The following is a 24,966-nucleotide window of genomic DNA, read 5'->3' on the forward strand; positions in this document are numbered from 1 at the left end:
GACAAATTAGTAATTCCAAATATTTATTTTACTTCACTCTTCAATGCTCTTTTGTTTGCTTTGAGACTGAAATTTTACAGACTGCTTTGTAGACCTCTGTAAAAAGTATGTTCCAAGATGGACACCTATGAAAGATATCCCAGCTACAAGAAGCCAGTTCTTTCTAATCCAACTGGTATTTTTCATCTCTTCTTTCGATATGAAGCTCAGATTCAAAGCTGCTTCTTTACCTAATAAATAAAAAAAAAAAAACATTTTAGAGAAATACTTCCCAAGCATTTTGTAGACTGCAGTTTAATAATTTATTCTAATGCTCTGCTGCCTTTTTAGAAAAAGGAACTACTAACTGGCACAAACCTCCAGAAAATGAGAAAGGTAAACCAACTTTGACTTAAAATTCCTTTATTCTTCAATAAATCCCCTCTACAAGAAAAAGTGCTTGTATTTCAGTGATTCTGTAAGGCACAACAACATGGCTAGAAAGCTTACAGCACAGTTATTTGAATATGGCATGCTTCTAGGAGAGAAATGCTACAATATAAAACAGAGAATTAGGTCTCTGAGTCTTTTTTTTTTTTTTTTTTTGAGATGGAGTTTTGCTCTTGTTGCCCAGGCTGGAGTGCAATGGCGTGATCTTGGCTCACCACAACCTCAGCCTCCTGGGTTCAAGCAATTCTCCTGCCTCACCCTCCTCAGTGGCAGGGATTACAGGCATGCGCCACCATGCCCAGCTAATTTTGTACTTTTAGTAGAGATGGGGTTTCTCCATGTTTGTCAGGTTGGTCTCGAACTCCTGACCTCAGGTGATCTGCCCACCTCTGCCTCCCAAAGTGCTGGGATTACAGGCGTGAGCCACTGTGCCCGGCAAGTCTCTGAGTCTTAAAAGAAGTCCCAAATATTTTTATTCTCCAACATGAAGATTTAATATTATATTTTTATCTATAATTGTGGTTTGCTTGGAAACTTTAGGTTTGAACAGAAGTGCATTTACATCAAGTCATGTTTGTAAATAATTATAAAAACAAGATAGCTGTTGGCACGTCTACTGCAGGAACTCACTAATGTATAGTCTATATTTAGCTGAATAAATCTGCACAACACATTGTACCAAAAAACAAACCATGTTTTAAACACCTGGCTAAAGTCAGAGCCAATTTTCTATCATTTTACTTTATCAATCAATGATTTTCAGTTTTGGAAGTCCTAGTCAACGAATCCTCCCCAAAGCACTGGTTAATGACAGTACATGCAAAAACCAAGGGATATGCTGGATAACAACAACAATAAAAATAGGATCTGAGTTGCAATTCAATTTCAAAGTCTAAATACCATAAAATGTTATATATCAAAAGGACATGTAGAAATACAATTCTAGTTTCCTTAACAAGGTAGTGTCCTTGTTAAAAAAAAAAAAGTGTGCCTTGAGGCATAAATTCCTGACACATTAATAATAATGTGTGAAAAGAATAAAAACGTTAGATCATAGATCTTATCTGTTGAGGCCGGGTGTTTTAAAGGTATATTATTCGTTAGTATTTCCAGGAATATGCTGAGTATGGTAGTGTCCAGGAGAGCATTTAGCATAAATGAAACAAATCTATTTAGCCTAAAGTACTTCCTAAAAGTAGGCTACAGCATAGTATGGTGATCAGACCAAAACCTTGATTTGAAGATGTGCAAAGAGGTGGGCAGAACAAGGGAATGTTATGCAAATGTTATTTTGGTTACCATTCCCAATTTAGCTAAAGGGCTGTAACCATGGCAACTGGGCCCAAATAAAGTAAGGGCAATGATGGTCAGCTTTCTTCCTGTGGTGATAAAGCTATTGTCAACTTTTGTATGGTATGAGGAGGGAAAGAAAAATCTGTTTATTGATGCCAGGAACAGCCAAGGTACTTAAATATTTCAATGGCTATTTCAGATTCAGCAAAATCTGAGAAATACATTTAAATGAAACCTCATAAAGTGACTTCTATATGTTAATTTGCACGTTAAAAGTTACACACACACACACACACACACACACCCCCCACAATAAAAACTATGATTAAGAAAATCGTTTTTCTAGTTAGAACATTTTCAATACTTCATAGTGTCATGTAACTTTTCAAAAACAGAATGCCATGTTGGCACCTCTGTCAGTCTTACAGTAGTGAGACCAGTACACACATCTTTTGGCTAGTATTTCATTAAAATGACAAAGAAATCACTGAAAGTGGTAGTGACTCCCAAATCATTTTAAAGATGCCAAAACTTGTTGACCTGTGGTCACAGGTCTAGATCTGAACAAAAGAAGGTACGAGAAAGAGAAAAGAGAAAAAAAAACCAAACCACTGGGGCTGGTTTATAGAACACGTTTGGAAGTATCAGTTCAGCTCTATTAAAACTCTTTCTTCCTAAACAAGGTGCTCCATAATTCCAAGAGTTACCATCAGACGAATGGTCCTGACTATTCTTGGATGCACAGGCTTGGCAGATGGGTTTTTGTTGTTGTTGTTGCAGTGATGGATAACTTAATTAAAATAACAGTAAAACTTGTGTGACTTCTTCTAAATTAAGAGGTGCACTATAAAATATGATTTAAAGAAAATACAAACAGGTAAAAGTTTTTCCTAAAAGCAAATGGAGTTCTTTGGCAAAAAGAATGATTACAGGTATGAGGTAAGAAATACACAAGGTAAGCTGGGCTCCTTTTCTGCCAAAAAGTAAGGGTGTTATTATAGACTACGTGGGTCATATCACAAGGACAAAGGAAAAACAACAACAGGAGTCAACTTGGAGAGGATCCAAAATGGGACAACTTTAGCATTAAAAAAAAAAAAAGACGACTGCAACAGATTAATATAACTGAAATAAATGCAAACCCACAGGTTCATACTAACACCAAAAACAAAAACCCTAAGTGGCTTGAGCACTCATTATTATAAAAACCAATAAAGGGAATTACAGGGATAAAACATTAATCTTGCTTTCCTTGTATAAATGCATTTTGGGGTAACTGAATAGTTGACGATGGAAAGTTGTTCCAGCTAATAAATGGAGAAGGAATGATAGAATTTGAGCAGCATCATTTGGCAACCCCTAATGAAATAGTGCATTAGACCCATATATGGTGGTTGGTAAATTAAGCCTATGGACCATATCCAGACTGCTGCCTGTTTTCGTAAATGAAGTTTTATTGGAAAGCAGCCATGCTCATTAATTTGTGTACTGTGTATGAGTGCTTTTACACTACAACAGAAAGCTGAAGGGTTGGTATAGACACTATATGATCTGCAAAGCCTAAAATATTTACTATCTGATCTTTTATAGAAAAAAAGTTTGCCAATTTCTAGGTTACAGCAATGATAATGAATAGTCGCTAATAATTATTAAGTAAAAGATCACCTGGCCAACATGGTGAAACCCTGTCTCTACTAAAAAAATACAAAAAACTAGTCAGGTGTGGTGGTGGGTGCCTGTAATCCCAGTTACTCGGAAGGTTGAAGCAGGAGAATCACTTCAACCCAGATGGCAGAGGTTGCAGTGAGCCGACATCACCCAACTGCAGCCTGGGTGACAGAGTGAGACTCCATCTTAAAAAAAAAAAAAAAAAAAAAAAATCAAAGGGGAACTTTATAATGGAAAGAAACACTGCTAACTTGCCTGTTAGTCTTAGCAACACTGGCTAGATGCAGTGACTCTTGCCTGTAAACCCAACGCTTTGGGAGGCCAAGGCAGGAGGATTGCTTGAGGCCAGAAATTTGAGACCAGCCTGGGCAACACAGCAAGACCCTGGTTCTAAAAATATTTTAGAACTTAGCCAGGTGTGGTGGAAGATGCCTATAGTCCCAGCTACTTGGGATGCTGAGGCTGGAGGATGGCCTGTGCCCAAGAGTTTGAGGCTGCAGTGAGCTATGATATGCTACTGCACTGTAGCCTGGGTGACAAATCAAGGCCTGTGACCAAGAGTTTGAGGCTGCAGTGAGCTATGATATGCTACTGCACTGTAGCCTGGGTGACAAATCAAGATCCTTCTCTCTAAAAAAAAAAAAGTCAACATCATCATCAAAAGTGGATCAGACATTATATATGAAACAACATGATTACCTAGGATCTATTCCACAGTACCATCCATGAAGTATTCTTGTTCAAAAAGTAAATTAAAAAAACAAATGAAAGTAGCCTCTTGATATAATTACGAGATTACAGGAAACAGGGGAGAGAAAGAGGAAATTGTTAAATGACAAGATGAGGAAGCAATCAGCCAAACTGAGAATGTGGGAAATTTTTTAAAAGGCAGATTTAGGAGGGGAATTGAAAAGAGATATTATCTATCAAATGCAATAGGTAGACCTTGTTTGGATCCTGATTCCAACAAACCACCTGAAAAGATTTTTTATAGACAAATTCAGAAATATAAACATGGCCTTGGGTATCAAGTTGTAGGTAAAGAGTCACTGTTAAGTTTTTCTAGGTGATAATGCAAATGTGTTTGTGTATGTGTGTTTATTCTTACTGTTAAAGGCACATACGAAAGGACTACATAGTGGAGCTTAAGATTTGATTTAAAATATTCTAGCAGTTCAAAAAACAGAGGAAAAGATGGATAAAAGAAGACTGGCAAAACGCTGTTAACTATTAAAGCTGGTTGTGGCGAAATGCCCTGAACTATTAAAGCTGGCTGTGGCAAAAGGCCATTAACTATTAAAGCCAGTTGATGGATACTTGAGGGCTCAATATACTATCCTCTCTTTATCTTGAGGCATGTATGTAATTTTCCATAATGAAAATAAGAATAGAAAATAAGAGACAAATAAATGCATTCTTTTGATGTACTTCAACTATTCGGAATTTGTGTTTAACTTACTCTAAATCCGGCTCTAACTTTTGCTTACTAAAAGTCTGTTTAAATATCTGCTTCTGCTTGCTTGACTGGAAATGTTAGCCTCTAAAACTTTTAACTATTGCTGCACTGGCATCTAAAATCTCTTACTACATTCACCTAACATTTTTAGAGGAGATTCTTTTCTCAGCTCTATTTTTCCTCCAAGAGTATTTCTTTTTGCATGAGAAGAAACTACTTAATTTTCTTCCTCCAAAGTTTGGCCATACCTGGCCTCCAAACTGTTAAGACATCTTTTTGTTCTTTACTTCTTGTCATAAGTACAATATACATACATAATATAATGGTCTTACTAGTCTGAAAGACTATATATATTAAAATCCAGCACCTAATAAATTCTCTAACTCCCTGCTTATATATATTAAAACTCTTCCTATAAATACAAATTCTATATAGAATGTCCTAAAGTTACTCTTTTAAGTTGTTAAGCTTCTATGTTACTACCTGGCTTTTATATTTAATAATTGTCTAATAAGCTATGCTCTTCCACTTCTGCTTATGAACATTTAAAAGTAAAATCTTGATTTAAAATATTGTTGAAACCAGTAATTATACCAAAAGTCAAAATCTCAGACCAAGGCTTATAAATAAGGAAAATCTTACTGAGGTTCTTCTTCCATAAAGAGCAGAACCTTACACTCATCTATCTTATAACAAAACTTAGAACATATTATTCACCTCAAGGTTAAAAAGTAAATTACAATAGAAAATGCTTTACAATTACAGGGTCACAGTTCTTTATCTGAAACTCCTTGGGCCAGATGAGTTTCATAATTCAGAATTTCTTAGATTTTATAAATACAATATAGTGTATGTAACATCCATAATCAATATAATCATAATATAGTATAATGCTATATTATAGTAAATCAAACGTGACAAATGCCAATAAAATTTCTGCAGTGAAACTCAATTTTCATATTAAGTGGAATAAAAACAGTGACCTCCCCAATTTATCTATGAGGGATATGTTCCAAGACCACCCAGTGGATGCCTGAAACTACATATAGCACTAAACCCTATATATACTATGTTTTCTTCTTGTACATACATACCTATGATAAAGTTCAATTTATAAATTAGGCACAATACTCTTGTGCTTTGGGTACATTGTGAAGTAAAGTAACGGTTACCTGAACATAAGCGCGGAGATACCACCACAGTTGATCTAACCCAGAGTGCTGCTAAGTGACTAACGAGCAGGTAGACAGACAAGGGAATGACTCACATCCTGGGTGGATGAAGTAGAATATCCCAGGATTTCATCATGCTACTCAGAAAGGTGCATAATTTAAAATTTATGAATTGTTTATTTCTGGAATTTTCTATTTAATATTTTCAGACTGGGGTTGACTGCAGGTAACTGAAACTGCAGAAAGCCAAACTGCGGATAAAGGGAGACAACTGCACTGCAAATTGCCTCATGTCAGTTAAGATCAAGTTTTGCTGCCAAAGGAGTGAGGATAAAATGTTTTGGTTTTGAGAACTTTTTGAATTTTGGAATTATGGATGAGGGACTATAGACCTAAATTATATAACTTCATCCTCTTTATTTCAGTGACTCTCAAAAGTAACAAATTATGGTCAAGCTAAAATAGTTGATGTTAAGAAATGAATACAATTAGTTTTGTATTGTTAAAAAAAAAGAACACTAATAGAAGAAAATAATCTTGTATAAATTTGGACTTTTGTGATATGTAATGGTAAGGAGTCAGGGGCTCCTTTGCACACATTCATGATCCTGGTGATGCTGCTAGCAAAACTGCCCTTTCCCTTTGCATTCAATTGACTGCCAGACAAGTGTCAAATGTCTCTGCACAACGAACTTTTCTAGAAACAACTGCAGAATAGTATTTTGCCAGTGGGTCATAATAAAAACAACAGGTAACTTGCCAATTTAGGCTTTTCCTTGCCAGAGATCTAAAAGATTGAGTTTCCCATTGTTGGAATGTGCCATATGATTAACCAACCAGATTAAATGGAACTTACCTGAAGATTGCAAGCCTGCTACTTCCCCTGGATTTGGCTCTTCTGAAGATTTGAAAGTCCCAGACTATCTTGCTCAGGAATGTCGTCGTTTTTAGGTATTTGGAAAACAGGGCTGCTTTTGATTCTGTACCACCCCAAATGTATGAGCCCAACTAAAGGGACCATAACAACCAAAACTTTGTAGTCTCTCCACAAGTTCCGAAGGCTCATAGTACTTCAGCATCAGTGTACCTAAGAAAAGGTTACAGTTAGAGGAAAAAAAACACTAAAACCCATAACCTCCCTTTAATTACATTTCTAAATCACTACAAGTAGCATGCTGTACTCTAACAAATGCTGACTGTTAAACATTTTAAATTATAATACATTGCAATGTTAATAAACAAAGAGACATGTCATTGACCCAAAGGGAGCAGGCAGTCAGCCTCGGGGAACTTACAGAGCAATACTGACTTTTTGGCAACAATTGTAAAGGAGCAACATTACCTGCTGGAAAAGCTATATGAATCTTTGAAAACACACATGCATGGAGTGTTCTTTAAATATATTAATGTTCTCTGAGCCACAATAGAGTAAGAGCCTTTTTTTAAATTATATTTTTTAAAAATTATAATTACAGGCTGAGGGTGGTGGCTCATGCCTGTATTCCCAGCACTTTGGGAGGCTGAGGCAGGCAGATTGCCTGAGGTCAGGAGTTCGAGACCAGCCTAGCCAACACAGTGAAACATCGTTTCTACTAAAAGTATAAGTATTAGTCGGATATGGTAGCGCATGCCTGTAATCCTAGCTACTCTAGAGGCTGAGTCAGCAGACTCGCTTGAACCTGGGAGGTGGAGGTTGCAGTGAGCCAAGATCATGCCACTGCACTAGGCAACAGAATGAGACTCCACCTCAAAAAAAAAAAAAAAAAAATTACATTTAGTCACAATTTTAACAGAAGAATCAAACGGTAATCCACAAATATGCAGTAAGAATTTAGGTTCCATATTCTGACAGGATGTAGTGATAAGTGTTTCAACTGCGATTACAACAGCTGAGCATGGATTCCAATTGCAGTAAAAGATTTCTGGCTTGGACGCTACGAATTAGAATGAATGTAACGCCATTTCCACATTTATGTGCAAAACTACTGCATTTTAGAGTGTTTGCCCTGAATCACTAGAAAACCCTAACTTGCAGGGTTATCAACCTAGTTTAGACAAAGAAACTGGGGCTAGACAGTTGCCTGGAGTTAAAAAGTTAGTTAGCTTTTAAAATATATATATATATTTTAAATTTGGAAAGGATGGAAGTAGGGCCCAGAAAGATGCTATGTTTGATGATCTGTTGGGTTTGGGAACTTGAATCTGGACAACCTCTAAAGACTCCTTATACTGTTCCTTATACTCTTAATAAGGACTGCTCCACCATCTATGAGACATGCTATGAACTTGGCTCAATTGCATCTCTGAGTTTTAGTACCATGAAATCTCCTAAATTACTTTATTTTTGTCTAAATGCCATTAGAAAAAGGTCTGAAAAGAATTTCTTATTCCCTCTTTTAAGACCAAAACACAATAGTACTGAGTTAAATAGTCTGAACCATCTGTGTTCTGTGTATACATACTAAAAATAATAAAAGATGTTATCTTATAGCTATGAACATGTTATTCTTAGCATTATAAATCATTTCTCCCAAAGGTCTCAATTCATATTTTATAAGGACTTTGTGGCAAAATTTTAATTACTAGATAGAGGAAACACGACCTGCTTTGTAAATGAAAGTATTTTATGGCCTTTTCCTTTTCTAACGTACTGTGGTATACTATATACTTTTTGTAACCTTTAGAGAATACACCTTTTATTGACATGCTTATGTTCCATTTTTAGAGGGAATCAATTACAAATAACTGTATCATAATTAAATTTCATTGTGAAGTCCAAAGGCAAAAGCCTTTGGGAATTTGAGAGTACAATAAAATAACTGGGGGAGGAATTTAGAGTAAGGAGGGAAGAATTCTAGTAAAGGCTACTTACTTATAGGAGAGACAGAGGCTGCACCAAAGGTCAGCTGGCCTGTGTTGATTGACATATGGCATTCTTGTTTGCAAACACCTTAACTAAAGGCCTAGAAGATACTGTTATTTATATCCAGTCTCAATACTTAAGGTGACTTTGGCACCTCTATTCCCCTCAACATGAGGTTATCAAGTTATATTATCTTTTTTTTTTTTTTTGAGACAGAGTCTTGCTCTGTCCCCAAGCTGGAGTGCAGTGGTGCGATCTCAGCTCACTGCAAGCTCCGCCTCCCAGGTTCACGCCATTCTCCTGCCTCAGCCTCCCGAGTAGCTGGGACTACAGGTGCCCGCCACCACGCCTGGCTAATTTTTTGTATTTTTAGTAGAGACAGGGTTTCACCGTATTAGCCAGGATGGTCTCGATCTCCTGACCTTGCGATCCGCTCGCCTCGGCCTCCCAAAGTGCTGGGATTACAGGTGTGAGCCACTGCGCCTGGCCCTTCAAGTCACATTACTTTTAAGAGCCATATCTGCCATTCACCATTTACTTCTCCATGATCATTAACATAATTCAACATTTGTCAGCTTTTTTCTGAACTATAAACTCAAGGAAAAAAAACCCTAGCTTATAAAAAGAGATTAGGGCCAGGTGCAGTGGCTCACAAAAGTGTAATCCTAACACTTCGGGAGCCTGAGGTGGGCGGATCACTTGAGCCTAGGCAACGTGGCAAAACCCGTTTCTACAAAAAATACAAAAATTAGCTGGGCATGGTGGCGCACGCCTGTAGTTCTAGCTGCGTGGGGGGTGCTGAGGTAGGAGGATCGCTTGGACCTTGGGAGGCTGAGGCCGCGGTGAGCTGAGATAACACCATTGCACTCCAGCACAGGTGATGAAATGCGATCGTTTCGAAAAAACAAACCAAAAGCAAAAAAGAGACTGGATAGGATAAAAGGATGTAATAATAAAATTGAGATTTGTAACTCAAGAACTAAAATTAGGAACAAATTAAATGACAATCTGTAACACTAATGTTTGGGGAAGTGTTGTACTATTCTCTCCAGCAAAGTGGTTAACAGCATGTAATGACATAGTATGAACCCTCCTTGAGAAGAGTGAAAATTATATAGGGTTAGCTCCCTATAATACTTAGTGAATCTTTAGGTCATCTCCCAGTTAAAGATAAAAGAAATGCTCAATTTTATGTATATTGTGCTTAACAGTCTATTACTCTTTCCATTAGGATAACTTAAGGATTGATGAATCTTTTTCTAGATTTAGGTTTAGTTAAACCTGGAAATCAGTATCTATTTTAACCGAAAACTCTATTTGCTAAACATCACTGAGACTCAGTACAGTATTTCCTGGTTAGTAAATGATGTAGACTGATTTAATGATTAATTGCTTTAATGTTTACTGAACATCTACATGTCCCCACTTCCTCAAATTCTCCATATCTCATACATTGATTTGGCTAATGGGGGTGAGAGAGCAAGTAACTATTTTCTGACAGATAATTCTGTTGTCCTTTGAGAGGCTTGGGAAATGATTAGGATCAGTATGGAAGGGCTTTTCACTTTACAAACTATTTTTAGAGTTTTCATTTAATTCACATAAAAACAATAAGTATCACACTGTACATATAATAGTCCCTTTTCACTGAGCAAGATGGAATTAGCACTTTAAAATGACATTGGCATATAATGAGACCTCATCTCTATTTTAAAAGAAAAAAATATATTAAATAAAAAGGAAAAAAAAAAGGCCAGGCACAGTGGCTCACACCTGTTACCCCAGCACTCTAGGAGGCTCAGGCAGGGGGACTGCTTGAGCCCATGAGTTCGAGACTGCCTGGGCAATATAGTGAGACTTCATCTCTATTTTAAAAGAAAAAATATATATTTTTAAAAAATGACATTGGCATATAACTTTAAACTACTTCATTTCTTTCACTTAATAGTGAAAAATCTCCAGTACACTGGATGTATTCTATTGCCTGCATAACCTCTTCTCAGGGCAAGACACATTAGACCTTACTATACCTTACTAGGAAAGCTCATTGCTAGTTTTACAAAAAAAAAAATAGTTTTCAAATTTTATATTTGATATGGTAGTTAGCGAGGTAATGTGTTATTTATTTTGTTTATAAACTCTTGCAGAGCTTTTACTTACAATCAAACATATTTTGGGGATACAATTTTAATTTAGCACTTTTTTTCTTCTTAGTTCCTCTGTGGTTTTTTACAAAATGAAAATTAGGGCGGGGCACGGTGGCTCATGCCTGTAATCCCAGCACTTTGGGAGGCCGAGGCAGGTGGATCACCTGAGGTCAGGAGTTTTGAGACCAGTCTGGCCAACATGGTGAAACCCTGTCTCTACTAAAAATACAAAAAATTAGGCTGGTGTGGTGGCAGGCGCCTGTAATCCCAGCTACTCGGGAGGCTGAGGCAGAAGAATCACTTGAACCTGGGAGGCGTAGGTTGCAGTGAGCCAAGATCATGCCATTGCACTCCCGCCTAGGCAACAAGAGCTAAACTCCTTCTCAAAAAAAAAAAAAAAAAGAAAGAAAATTAGCATTACTGTCCTCTTCTAATAAATATAGTATAGTATAACCTTACTTTTTAAAGTTAGCAAATATAGAAACAAGGAAAAGAGAGCTAAAATCTTTTGGGTGTAACAAAAATGTGATCATGATACACATACTGTTTTGTAATCCCTCTTGCAAAGAATATAAATCTCCATTATCATTTTTAAGAGCTATACAGCATTTGATTGTAATGGCGATATCCTAATTTGACCAATCTGTGATTGAAAGAAATTTGAGATTTTTCAATGCTTTATTGCAAAATATGCTATGGCAATAAATATTTGTGTAAATACTCCAGAGTCCATGCTCAAAGCCTCTATGTGCTGCTTTTCAGAATTAACAAATTTCTTAAAAATTAACTCATTTTTCAAATGAACTTGACAAGAAAGTTTTTAAAACCTTGACTTTTAGAAAGGTTCATGATAGTGAGAAGCAGACAGACTGGGAGATCCAATTTGTGAAACAAACTGAAGCTATTTACAGTTTGCCTTGAGATGGTCCTTCCCTCAAAACACTTGGCAAGTCATTCCAAGAGGCATGGACTGTCTTGTAGAGATTTTGAGTCTAAAACAAAGATTTCTCAAGAATAAGCTCAAAATGATCAGATTTGATGAGCAGTAACTGGTTAATCCCTAAAATAAGTTAGTGTTTGATGCTCATTTACTGAACTTTTCAAGTTTGGAGCAAAGCAACAAGAGAAATGAGATTTTTTCCCTTCCTTACCCTCTAATGTACTTGCCACTGCCCTTTCTTTCTTTCCTGAATCTTCTTTAAACTTATTTCTAAAAAAAGACTCCTTTAGAAGGATAGAGAAATCGAGACATGAAATGAGATTAGTAAATTTTAGATCAAGTAAAATAGAGTTGATATTTATAGTTTCATTTACTAAAATGTCTTTTGTTAAGTTTAGAAAAAGTTTAGAGGCAATCTTAACGTGGATTATGCTTTTTCATATTCTTCGCTCAAAAGTATGGTCTTAAATTATTCAAAAGTTTCACATTTTTCATTTTGTTTTGCTTTCATAGCAACTTTATGAGATCATTTTATAAATGAAGAAACATTAAATGATTGATTCTAAGATTACTGTCAGTTAACTGTGGCAGTCAATTTAGATTGTGAAGTCTTTAAAGTCTTGCCTAGTATTCTACTAAGCAATTCTTCAAGTCAAGAATTAGTGCCCCAGCTTGGGCAGTACTGTCTATCAGAATTTCCAGTGTGTGATCACGGATGAGGGGAACATTTGGAGGGCGTGATGCACACCCTTGAGGATCACTGAGGTCAACTAGCTTGGGGCATCATGCCTGGCATGTTCTTCTTTTTTCTTTTTTTGGGACAGTCTCACTCTGTTGCCCAAGGGGGAGTGTAGTGGTGTGATCTCGGCTCACCTCCGCGTGCCAGATTTAAGGGATTCTCGTACCTCAGCCTCCCAAGTAGCTGAGATTACAGGCCCACGCCACCATGCCCGACTAATTTTTGTATTTTAGTAGAGACGGGGTTTCACCATGTTGCCCAGGCTGGTCTCAACTCCTGGCCTCAAGTGATACGCCCGCCTCAGCCTCCCAAAGTGCTGGGATTACAGGCATGAGCCATGCGCGCCCCGTGGCATGTCCTTGGCTGATTTTCATGTCAGGTATATAAAAGGTTAACAGCTGTCATTTCACTTGCCCAAAATTAGAGGGCATCTTACAGTTCTGGAGGTAAGAAAAAGAAAAAAAATCAGAGGGCAAAAGAGTCTATATCCTCCAAAAACACATCCGTGACCTACTAATGGTTGAGATTAGCTGGGTTAGTTCAGTTTTCTTTAATTTAGTTCTCAGTATAGAATGACAGCAAGAGATTAATGAACACAAGAGGGAGAACTTGCTATGCTTCTACCTCATTATAAATACTGTAATCTTTTAGAGTAGCTTAAAGGCCAAGAAAGGAAAACACTGACACACACACACACACACACACACACACACACACACACACACACACACACACACGTAGGGTTAAGGGCAAAAAGGCAAGCAAGCTTCCTAGAACTTCCCAAACAGCTGGATCTAGCCATCAGATTATTCTATCTAGCATAGTATTAATTAAAGCCATCAAGTTTTTTTAATTGCTTCCTGCAAAATTAGGCCTAAAATAACTTGGATGCAGGGAATGTTACATCAAAGGTTCTCATTTTGCCTATTGGGCTTGCTGGGCGCCATCTGCTGGCCTTTTGGACACAGTGTAAAATGGATTCTTTTTGGTCTTAATTGCTGTTGTGATTTGAAAAAATTGTAATTTTTAAAAACTTCCACTGAATGTAATTTAATCATGAGAAGAACATTAGATAGAATATTAAAAACCAATTAACCCAGCTCTTGTGATAATGAAACTTTATGAAGTTTACTGGAATTGTACTATGCCTTTTCTTTTACAATGACAATGTTGGCTTTAGGTATTTGTGAATTCTTCATTTCTGAATTCTCATCATCAACATTAAAAAGTTATTTTTTATCCTCAATTTTTAATACAGCAGTTTGAATTGTGGCATTTTTTCTGTGTACACAATAGAAAAGACCGCACGTGGTCTTCAACTGTGCTATGAAATGAACTGACATGGTAAACAGAACAATCGTTTTCCTTTTTCTTTTCCAACTATATCACCTAAAATAACACTCATTTTGCTGGACTTCTCCAGTCTTGTAAAAACACACACCCCAAAAACAATACTGTAATTCTTAATGAACCCATGGATCATAACTGAGTTCTAAAGTTTCCATTCTGCAAATCCTAACACCTTCCCCACCAAACCATTCAAGGTCAGCTTGACCTATATCCAAGAGCTGGGCTGCTAACAGCATAACTGAGTCAGGAGTGGATCTGCAGTCAGAAGGCCGAAACAGGTATGTGTAAGTATCTTATGTCTTTTGCTATTCCTCCCTGCTCATTGCTGTGAATTTAATGTATTTGTAAATAAAAAATATACTGAAAGCATCGTAAGTCTTATATGGGGGTTTCACTAATTGTAGGCAGTCTCAAATATTAAGCAAGTGATTAACAACTAATGAGAAGTGAAAACTAGCTTACCAGCAAGCTGTGGTTTATCACAATGGTTGTAGTGGTTTATAGAGTTGTCTGAGAATCCTGTCCCCTTTCACTGTTTTTACACCCTGGCTGCCATTTGATACTGGTGATTGGTGGAGGAGAGGGGAGTAGGTATCATGCAGATAGCCAGATTGTTCCAGATCAGATACCTAGATGAATGGGCCTTTAGTGCTACAGCAAACACTTTATGTGTTCCTGGTATGTTCTGAATCCCTAAAGAGCCCATTTCTACCCTTCATCATTTTCAAGATTTTAATTGTATGCTCCACCTTCATTTCTGCAGATAACCTATTGGCCAGAGGACATTATGGCTCTTTAGGTATGAACACCTCTAACTTGCTGTCCCCTTATGTGCACCTTAGCTCTCAACTAAATCTTCTTTCAGCTGGGCGCGGTGGCTCACGCCTCTAATTCCAGCACTCAGGGAGGCTGAGGAAGGTGGGTCACTTGAGGTCAGGATTTTGAGACCAGTTTGGCCAAGATGGTGAAACCCCATTTCTACTAAAAATATGAAAAATTAGCTGGATGTGGTGGCGTGCACCTGTAATCCCAGTTACGTGGGAGGCTGAAACAGGAGAATCGCTTGAACCCAGGAGGCAGACGTTACAGTGAGTCGAGATCGCGCCATCGCACTCCAGCCTAGGTGACAGAGCAAGACTCCGTCTCAATAAATAAATAAATAAACCTCCTTGCCTGCTGTCAGAAGAACTGGTATTCCTATTACCTGTGTTCCAGTCCCACTTTCTACTGTGTCTTTGGGGTTCTAACTTCATTATCCCCTCTCATCTACCTCCAAGCTTCCACTCTTAAGGGCCTTTCTCTTTTGCATAACTATGACTATTTTTCTCCACTGAAAAGAGTCAAAATCAAATTCCCTAAGGCAACTGCCCTTTACCATTTTCCTTCCAGGTACTATACAATCTCTTTCCTTTCAAATAATGCATCTTTTCCAGTCACTTCCCATTCCATCTTCAAACCCAAGCAATCTGCTTTTGTTTCATTCTCCATGGAAAGTGTTCTGACCACAAAGATCACCAATCCTTCCCCTTACATAATCTCTCTGTAGCCTTTTGATGTGTTCTTGAGACTCCTAAGTACTCAGGACTCTATACTGTTCCTTCTTAGTCTCCTTTAATAGCCTGCTGGTTTCCATCCACCTATTCATCCTTATCAAAGATCTGTCTTTGGTAGTGTTTGTTTCCTGGGCGGTCTCATTCAATCCCCAAACTTCTATGATCATGCATCCACTCTGGCTCTCACACGTTCATCTCCAGCTTAGACCCACATAATAAACTGCTACTGTACACCTTTGAACTAACCGTCCCCACAAATAGTCTCAATTCATCTCATATAAAAATAAGTCCTCTTTCCCTCCCAAACTGCTGTTCCACCTGGATTTCCTGTTTTGTTAACAAAAAGCATTATCTACTAAGCCATTCAATTCAGAAATCTGGATATACTGGACTCTGCCCTTTTCCTCATGCTCCTCGTCAACTAACTCAGCACATCCTGCCATTTGACATAAGTGTTTCTTTACATAATCCCTCCTCCCTAGGGTCACAGTCCAGACCCTCGCGCCCTCACATGACCTCCTTGCTTCGATTCCAGTAGTTCTCAAAGTGTGGTCCTCTCAACAATGCCATTAGCAACACCTGGGAATTTATTAGAAATGCAAATTATCAAGCTGCCCCTCCTGACCTACTGAGTCAGAAACTCTAGGGTGGGGTCCAGTAATCTGTGTTTTAATTAATTCTTTAGGTAATTCTGAAGCTAAAGTTTAAGACCCATTGTTCCAATCTACATCCACTAATCCATTCTCTACACTTTTAATATAGCCATCTTGCAAAAAAAAAAAAAAAAAAACAAAAAAAAAAAAACAAAAACAAATCTGGTTGTATTCCTGCTTTGCTTAAAAGCCTTTAGTGACATTTTTGACTAGAGTGAAATCTAAATTTCTTAGTACAGCAGAAAGAAAAATCCACTAGGATCTAGATCCTGCCTACCAGTTTTCAGAAAGTCAAGCACTTTAAATCATTTTTGTAAGAATGCATTGTCACGTAGTGATTAAGGGATGAGCTGTGGACTCATACCACCTGGCTTTGAATCTTCACTTACCACTTTACAACTGGCTGTGTGGCCTTGGATGAGTCACTTAATCTCACTGTGCTTCAGTTCCACTGTGTGTACAATGTGAATAATAACGTCCATATCATAAGCTTGCTGTGCAGTTATCACAATACTTGGCACTTTGTCTGGGCTCAGTAATTGTTAGCTATTATTATTTTGATTATGTCAAAAAGAAAAAAACATTACTGGAATTAACCTGTAGTACAGCAAGAACTGGAGAGGATTAGAATAAATGCCCAAACTAAGGGAAGTGGTCCCCATAAAGGAAGGCCCACTTCTCTGGGCAGTTTCAGTTAGTTAGCTAAGAATAAAAATACCCAGTCTCAACAGAGAGGTTCAGAGGTCTTTGGGGTTTGACTAGGGTAGTGAATCTGGTAATCAGATTCTAGGATATTAGAGGACAGATAACTGTCAAGCTTCTAAAGTGAGAGCCAGGAAAGCTGTGAAGGAAGTCAGAAAACTGATACAGAGCAAAGAAGCAAAGACAGGGTGAAAAATTTCATGTTTGTTTCTCTAATAACAGTTAATAGAGCAGCCAAGTGATCAAATGTGAGAATCCTACAATGACTGAAACTTGGTCTACATTTTCAGACACGTTGTTGGTCTGAAACAACATTTTACGTAAGAGCAAAAGCATTGAGTAATGGTGAGAATCAAATTCTAACCTCCATCACAAATCAGTTATGGTCTTGGACAAATTACTTCTCTCCTGCCTCAATGTCATGATCTGAAATAGGGGGCCACATTATGAAGAGAACTATATATATTCATAGCTTAGTACAGTGCCTAGCATGTGGGAAGTGCTCAATACACGGCAGCCATTACTTTTATTGGGAGTATATTATCTTATACGAATCATATATAAAAATAGGCACCCCTGGAGGTTCCTGCTTGATCAAAGCAATTATATATCATCATCGAATATTTTGACTAAAATTGGGTTCTAACTTATAAGGTGAGGAAATATTGTAAAGACAAATCCAAACACAGTCATGTATCCCACGTTCACAATATTTAGGGATTAGCAATTTTCACTTCAAATATGTACAAGATTAATTGTATCCAAATGCTCACTTAGTGTCTATTAGGTGCTAGCAAGACTACTAGCCTCAGGGGGGAACTACCAAGAAGAGTAAGGCATGATTCTTGTCCTCAAGGAGAATATAGGTTTGAGAAGATAATGGGACAATCTTAATAAAACATAACTCAATGTTGTATAGGGTCAAAAAACCAAACCGAACCAAACCCGCACAAAAAACTGCATAAAGTCTTTACCAAGTTGACTCATTTTTCAAAATCATAGTTCTCATTTTTTCCTCTATCCTCCTCTGAATTACTCTCAATCCATTTTTACTTACTCCATCTTTAGTTATGGCAGGGAGTCAAGATCTAGAAAAACTAGTCACTGCCACCCACGATAACAGAAGGTAGCAGCCACTTGTCTTCTCTGCTATATTCCTAGTGCGTAGCAGAAAAGTAGAGAATCTTGTCCCCTTTGGTCCACAGAGGATGGCTTATTCTTCTGCTTCAGCTCTTAGTTCAGATGTCACCTACTCAGAGGGCCTTTCTCTCAGCACTCAACCTAAAGTGTTTTCCCTCTCCCTCCCCATTATTCTCTAGCACGTGTGTTTCCTTCAAAGCCCTACCTTTGTGATGAATGCTGTGATGTGCCACCCTGACCCCCCTAAGGAATGAAAGGCTTATTTCCCCAGCTCCTGGAAGTGCTGAGACAGACCTCGGCTGCCAGCCTCCGTCCATGATTGACTTGGCTGAAGAGAGTTGAAGTTAGGCCCTTTCCAGGGAAACAGACATCCAACGACAGATCAATCAAGGGGTATAAAAGCCTGGCCATTCTCTTCAACTTTGAAGGGCCAACCCAGCACTAGAGTTCCTGTGGGACTGGTGGAGAACATCCTTGAGACTTCACTGCAGCTTAACTTTTTCTATTGCCCAATCCTGCTTCCTTTCTTCCCTGGTAATCATCCAAAAAGTCTTCTCTAGTAAATGTCCTGCCTCTAAATCTCCTCAGAGTCTGATTCTCAGGAAACCCAACCTAGGACAATCTAGAAACATCTTGCTCAATATCAATGTGCAATCACCCCTCAGTATTAGGGGGATTGCATCCAGGACCCATGATAGATACCCAAATCCAGATGCTCAGGTCCCTGATTTAAAAATTGTGTATTAGGCCAGATGCCATGAGTCATGCCTGTAATCCCAGCACTCTGGGAGGCCGAGGCGGGTGGATCACCTGACGTTAGGAGTTCAAGACCGGCCTGGCCAACATGGCGAAACACCATCTCTACTAAAAAATACAAAAATTAGCCAGGTGCAGTGGCGGGTGCCTGTAATCCCAAACTACTCCGGAGGCTAAGGCAGGGAGAATTGCTTGAACCCGGGAGGCGGAGGTTGCACAGTGAGCAGAGATCCAGCTTCAGCCTGCGCGACAGAGTGAGACTCTTTGTCAAAAAAAAAAAAAAAAATCGTGTAGTTTTGTACACAACTTGCCACCTCCTTCCATGTACCTTAAATAATCTCTAGGCTACTTATAATACCTAATACAACGTTAAATGCTATGTAAGTAGTTGTTACACTGCAGTGTTTAGGGAATGACAAGAAAAAAGGTCTGCACGTGTTCAGTACAGATGTAACCATCTTTTTTCCCCCAGAATGTTTTTATTTATTTATTTTCTTAAATACAGTCTCTGTCGCCCAACCTGGAGTGCAGTGGCGTGATCTCCGCTCACCGCAACCTCCGCCTCCAGGGCTCAAGCGATTCTCCTGCCTCAACCTCCCAAGTAGCTGGGATTACAGGCGTGCACCACTGCGCCCGGCTCATTTTTTTGTACTTTTAGTAGAGACCGGGTTTCGCCACGTTGGCCTGGCTGGCCCCAAACTCCTGACTCAAGTGATCCGCCCGCCTCGAGAGCCTAAAGTGCTGGGATTACAGGGGTGAGCCACCAAACCCCGCCGCCCCAAAGTATTTTCTATCCGCAGTTGGTTGAATTGACACATGCGGAACTCATGGATAGGGAGCGTATTGTTTCTCCCCCATCACTAGAACAAGGAGTCAGGACCGTGCAAGTCCGTCTTGGTCACTGCCGTATCTACTAACTCGGCAGTGCTGTAGACACGTGTATATCTGTTTATGGATAAACTGAAGATATTAATGAATGAATGAAACCGTCATATTGAGTCTCTGAAACGGCCACAGGATTTGGGTATGGTCTTATCGGGGAGGAAGACGAGCATGACCTTAGAGGGTCATCCCTACAAGGTCCACAGCCCTGCAAGCCCCGCGGCTGCTTTCACGTAGCTGGCAGGGCCACGCTGCACAACGTCTCTAACGCCGTCGGAGGGCGGCCCCCACCTCCCGACAGCCTGGGGTACACCGTGCACCCTCCAGACAGTCAGGGGCACACGGGTCTCCTCCCAGCGAGGGAGGGGACGGGGAGTCACAGGTTCGGCGTAGAAGGCGGCAGCGCAGGTGGGAGCGTGGTGAGGCGCCACTCCTCCAGCTCTCCCCACCGGCGGGAAGACCTCCTCGCCGCCCGCATCCGTGCCGACCGCAACATTTACCATCGGCAGCTATTTCAGAGGTCGGTCTTTCGCCTCCTACAGAGAGCCAGCCTCCTCCTTGTCCCCGCCCTCAAATATCCTTCAGTGAGGAGACCGGTGACCTTTGGGGTGGAGAGGGAGGCGCCTACAAGCCCCTTCCCCTCTCTTCGGCCGGACACAAAGCGGGCTTTTCCACCTAAAGTCCCAGAGCTCTCACCTGCCCACCAGCCGTCGCGCCGCCCCAGGCCGCCACCGCCAGAGGCCCCAGAAACAGATCTCAAGCAGCCGCTGCTGCCGCGGATCCCGGCAACCTTCGCGTCGCGCGAGGGCACGGAGCACGCGCAGCTCTGCGGTCGACGCCGGGCCGCCCCCATTCCGCTTCTCCGGGTTTTCCGTGAAGCTCCAGCCAACTGCGGCCGTCACCGGAAAAAACGGGGAACGAAGTTTATTCAGCGTATATTCCAGCAAATTGTTGAAACTGAAATTTTAAAAGAACGCATAAAATTTAAATAACATATCAAAATGGCACAGCTTCTGCCTTTTGGTGAGCGCTTAACAATGATTTATTGAATGAAAGAAAGAAATAGTCCACTGCGCTCTGCTCTCTGTCCTGACATGACCAATCACAAAGCACTTGGATTTGTCGCTTAGCGCCAGTATCCCGCCTCTCTGTGCGGTTGTCTGGAAAATCAGGATTTTTACCCTCCAGTAACTCCCGGGATCGGGTTTGGAAAACGGACATGCGCCATGAGAGCTAGTTGCCTTCTACTAAAGCATCCGCCCTCAGTCCTTCCTGAGGGCTTACAGGGAAGCGCGGAGTTTTACAGCTCGTACTCTTCACAGATTAGATAATTCACCCGGCATTTCCCCATCCTGCTTCTGGGTTCCAGGACAAACCTTTTATTCTCTTTTAACATTAAAAAATATATAGGAAGTTATGTTCAAACATGGCTATTTTCATTAAAATTTATCCGGCACTGTGAAAGCTACCTTTCCTTTCCCACAATCTTTCGCACCGAATATATGTTCCATTCTTGAACTAGTCATTTTCCAATGTTAAGAAAACACCACAGAAAAGCGTTTTTTTTTCTCTCGGTCAGTTCAACTGCCTAGCACCATGAGTTACCATGATTCGTTAGTTGCTAATCAGAGTCATTGGGGTCCCAGCCTTTAAATAGCCTGCGTCCGGCGCCATTTTTGTTTTGGGCCCACTTTGAAAGCCGCGATATTCTGAACAGAGGCCATTTTTCTTTTGGGCAGATTCCACGGGCCATCGAAGTGTTTCGCTGCCATCTTAAATCCTGGCTGTGGCCTCAATCCAGCAGCGAAGCTGCCCAGATCATTTTGTGTTTGGGCGGCGGCTGAGTTCCCAAACGCGCGCGGAGACCCTGGGAAGGAGGAAGTAAGCGCGAAAGTGCTTCCCTTAAGCTTCTGAAGGTTGGCTGCAGTTCCGGCTACCTGTGTAGTCCGAGTTCCACAGCCAGGTACTACTCCGCCAGTGACCCTGGACAGTAACAAAACATGTAAAAGCCCGAGCCCAAACCCCGCCACCATCATAGGTAAGCACATGGACCTCTGACAACCTCAGATGTTCCTTCAAGTGAACTGACCTGTTTGCCCATCTCCTCCCTCCTGGTTTTTTGCTTTGATTTTTTGAGACTTTTCCGAATCCTTCTCCCTGTACTTCCACCTTTCTTCATTGTTTTCAAAAAGCCAAAAAGTTGCTAAACATCAGGATGCCATGAGCATGGGCATTACGGTGGAGATATCATTCAGGAAAGTTAACTGTCTTTGGACAAAGGGAATGCAGTAGATGGGCCAGGTATTTGTATCAAATCATGGCTACCTGCATCCAGCAGTACAAATACCTCCCCCTTCCCAGACATTTTTGGAGATCTGAGGTAAATACAGATTGCGTTTGTATATACTTCCCATTCATTCATTTATTCATTGCATTTCTTGAGTACCTAATTTGTGCTAGGCCATAAGGATTCAGGAGGCCATAAGGATACATTTTATCACCTTGACATCTACTAGGTTGAGACAAATAACAGTATTTTATGGTTCTTAGCACTGCTAGACTGTATAAACAAGTATTTGCTTTCTCCTTCCCCTGAACTATTTTTTTTATTTTTAGTTTTTAATTTTTTTGGCCGGGTGTAGGAATTAATGGTATTGACACTTCTTGGATCCTAGACATAACGATATTTGTAAGCCAGTTGGCTAGCGTTAAAACTAGTATTCCAGTTACTTAGGGCCTTGTTGCTCCAAGTTCGTTTCACCTACCAGCAGCATCAGCATCCCTGGGAGCTTGTTAGAATTACGCTTCATGACTCTCACCCCAGAGCTGCTGAATCAGAATCTTCCTCAAGAAGTGTACCTTAAAGTTCAAGGAACATTGATTCAGGGCATGGGCTAAAGATACAGCCCTTTCTTTCTTTCTTTCTTTTTTTTTAGATGGAGTCTCGCTCTGTTGCCCAGGTTGGAGTGCAGTGGCGCGATCTTGGCTCACTGACATCTCCGCCCCCCGGGTTCAAGCAATTCTCCTGCCTCAGCGTTCCCAGCAGCTGGGATTACAGGCGCGCGCCACCACCCCCGGCTAATTTTTGTATTTTTAGTAGAGACAGGTTTCGCCATGTTGGCCGGGTTGTTGTCGAACTCCTGACCTCAGGTGATCCACCCGCCTTGGCCTCCAAAGTCCTGGGATTAGAGGCTTGAGACACCACGCCCGGCCTGGCCCATTCTTTGTTCAACCCGTGCTTCTTAACTAGATTCACAGTGTATTATCAATTTATTGCATGTTCTAAATGCAGTGGATATTTGACAGGTTTTTCTGTGCTTTTAGTTCATTGACTTGATGTTAGGGCGTCAATTTAGCTTTCCAAACAGTTGAAAAGAGATTTTGTCATCCCAATATACTTTTATGTAATTTCTGTTATAACATCTGAAATGTAGGGTTTTCTCTATAAGTCTTAGCATCCAATTTACCACTGGTTTGCGTTTTTTTTTAAAAAGTTGTTTACTGTGCTTCTTGCTTTCTCATATCTTGTATGCATATTTGTACTTTTAATTGGTTAAAAGTTGAACTCAAAAGTTTGCATGTGGACAGCAGTTCAATACTGACTTGGAAAACCTTGGGCCTTGGTTTACCAAAGCTTTTTGTGGCACCTTGCTTTCTTCTGTCTTCCCATTTTATTTTATTTCTTTTATTTTTATTTTTTGAGACAGGGTATAACCCTGTTGCCCAGGCTGAAGTGCAGTGGTGGGATCATAGCTCACTGTAACCTCCAACTCTTGGGCTCAAGCGATCCTTCTGCCTTGGTCTGTCAAAGTGCAGGAAAGCAGGCATGAGCGACTGCACCCAGCTGCCTTCTGTCTTTCTTTAATGAGAAGACTAAATCAAGAGTTCTCAGCCTTGGCTGCACGTAACAATCACCTGGGAGCTTTAAAAACAGACTCCAGACCTGTATCTGCAGAGATTGAGACCCTCTGGATGAAATTAAAGAGCCAGTAAGGAGTATGAGAAAACAGAAACAACTTTTACGTTTTATGTTGCTATGTTAGATTTTCTCTCCCTTATGGTGTTACTTAAAATAATCGGGATTTTGAAAACCATGAAAAGATCTGGATTAAGAATGTAAGGAACCAGCTTCCCAGTAACTGGTCAACTTGCCAATTATTTGCTCTGTGTCCTAAGAAAGTTGTCCAGCCTTTCTGCTTCTCCTCCCTCCATCTATTAATTGGGAAAAGAAAATAAGGCCACTGTTGTTTTTTATTTAGTTTCATGTGGTGTTGCCAATTGTAGTGAATGTTTATATTCTGTGAGTGTGAGAAAGAAAAGTATTTTACAAGTACAATATTCACTGCTTCTAGTGTTAATATACCTCATATTGTGTGTGGCAGTAGAGCATGATGGGTTAGGAAATTAACTCTAGAGCTAGACTCCCTGGGTTCAAATTCTAGCTCCTCTACTAATCAGCTTTGTGACCTTGATCAGATAACTTATCCCTTCCCTACCTCAGTTTCCTCATCTGTAAAATAGGGTTGATGTGAGCGTTAGATAAATTCATACAAGAAAAATGCTTGTAATAGTGCCTGGCACATAGTCACAGCCATGTAAATATTAATTAACTATTGTTAAATTTTATGATAATTAAATTTCTGGGCTTTAAGGTTTTGTTTATGCATGCAAATCACCAGGGGAAAGGTATTACAGTTCTGTGACTTTTCAGGATATGAACTTGTTTAGAAAAGAGGGTGATATAAACACAATATACCAGGCCTGGAAGAGGCCTTTTTTTTTTTCTTTAAGTATTTTTTAAACAGCTTTATTGAGGTATAACAGTTATACAGTTAATGCACATATTAAAGTGTACAATTTGGTATGTTTATGCCAGTGAAACCATCACCTCATTAAGATAATGAAGGTATCCATCACCCCTAAAACTTTCCTCTTGCCGCATTGTCATCCCTCCAGCCACTCCTCTTCCAGGAAACCTCTGATCTATCACTGTAGACAAGTTTGCATTGCATTTCCTAGGTGTGTGTTGTTTTTTTTTTTTGAGATGAAGTTTCCCTCTGTCACCTGGACTAGAGAGCAATGGTGTGATCTTGGCTCACTGCAACCTCCGCCTCCTGAGTTCAAGCAATTCTCCTGCCTCAGCCTCCCAAGTAGCTGGGATTACAGGCTCCCTTCACCATGCCCAGCTAATTTTTCTTTGTATTTTTAGTAGAGATGGAGTTT

At 39.9% G+C, this 24,966-nt stretch overlaps 3 protein-coding genes across 3 annotated transcripts in view; 1 reads left to right on the forward strand and 2 right to left on the reverse strand.

The window, feature by feature from the left end:
- Positions 1–6: 6 nt before the first annotated feature.
- On the reverse strand, positions 7–186 carry LOC129529205 (uncharacterized). The gene has a single exon (XM_055373517.2). The coding sequence runs from the start codon at positions 184–186 to the stop codon at positions 34–36; it is 153 nt and encodes a 50-aa protein (XP_055229492.1). The 3' UTR covers positions 7–33.
- On the reverse strand, positions 7–7,084 carry LOC129523576 (uncharacterized). Its single transcript, XM_055373516.2, has 2 exons — positions 6,875–7,084; positions 7–230 (listed from the first exon to the last, which is right to left on the reverse strand). The coding sequence occupies exon 1, from the start codon at positions 7,082–7,084 to the stop codon at positions 6,893–6,895; it is 192 nt and encodes a 63-aa protein (XP_055229491.1). The 3' UTR covers positions 7–230; positions 6,875–6,892.
- Positions 7,085–21,470: 14,386 nt separating this feature from the next.
- SLX4IP (SLX4 interacting protein) overlaps positions 21,471–24,966 on the forward strand; it is a 191,870-nt gene continuing 188,374 nt past the window's right edge. Inside the window, exon 1 of the mRNA XM_004061815.5 lies at positions 21,471–21,781. The gene's annotated coding sequence lies outside the window, so the exon portion shown is untranslated. The remainder of the gene's footprint in view (positions 21,782–24,966) is intronic.

Source organism: Gorilla gorilla, chromosome 21, assembly GCF_029281585.2.
Source record: "Gorilla gorilla gorilla isolate KB3781 chromosome 21, NHGRI_mGorGor1-v2.1_pri, whole genome shotgun sequence".
In the NCBI taxonomy this organism is placed as follows: domain Eukaryota; kingdom Metazoa; phylum Chordata; class Mammalia; order Primates; family Hominidae; genus Gorilla; species Gorilla gorilla.

What these genes read in the sequence shown, in the direction of transcription:
- LOC129529205 (XM_055373517.2), bottom strand. Translation starts at nt 186, where the DNA reads ATGAAAAATACCAGTTGGATTAGAAAGAACTGGCTTCTTGTAGCTGGG.
- LOC129523576 (XM_055373516.2), bottom strand. Translation starts at nt 7,084, where the DNA reads ATGAGCCTTCGGAACTTGTGGAGAGACTACAAAGTTTTGGTTGTTATG.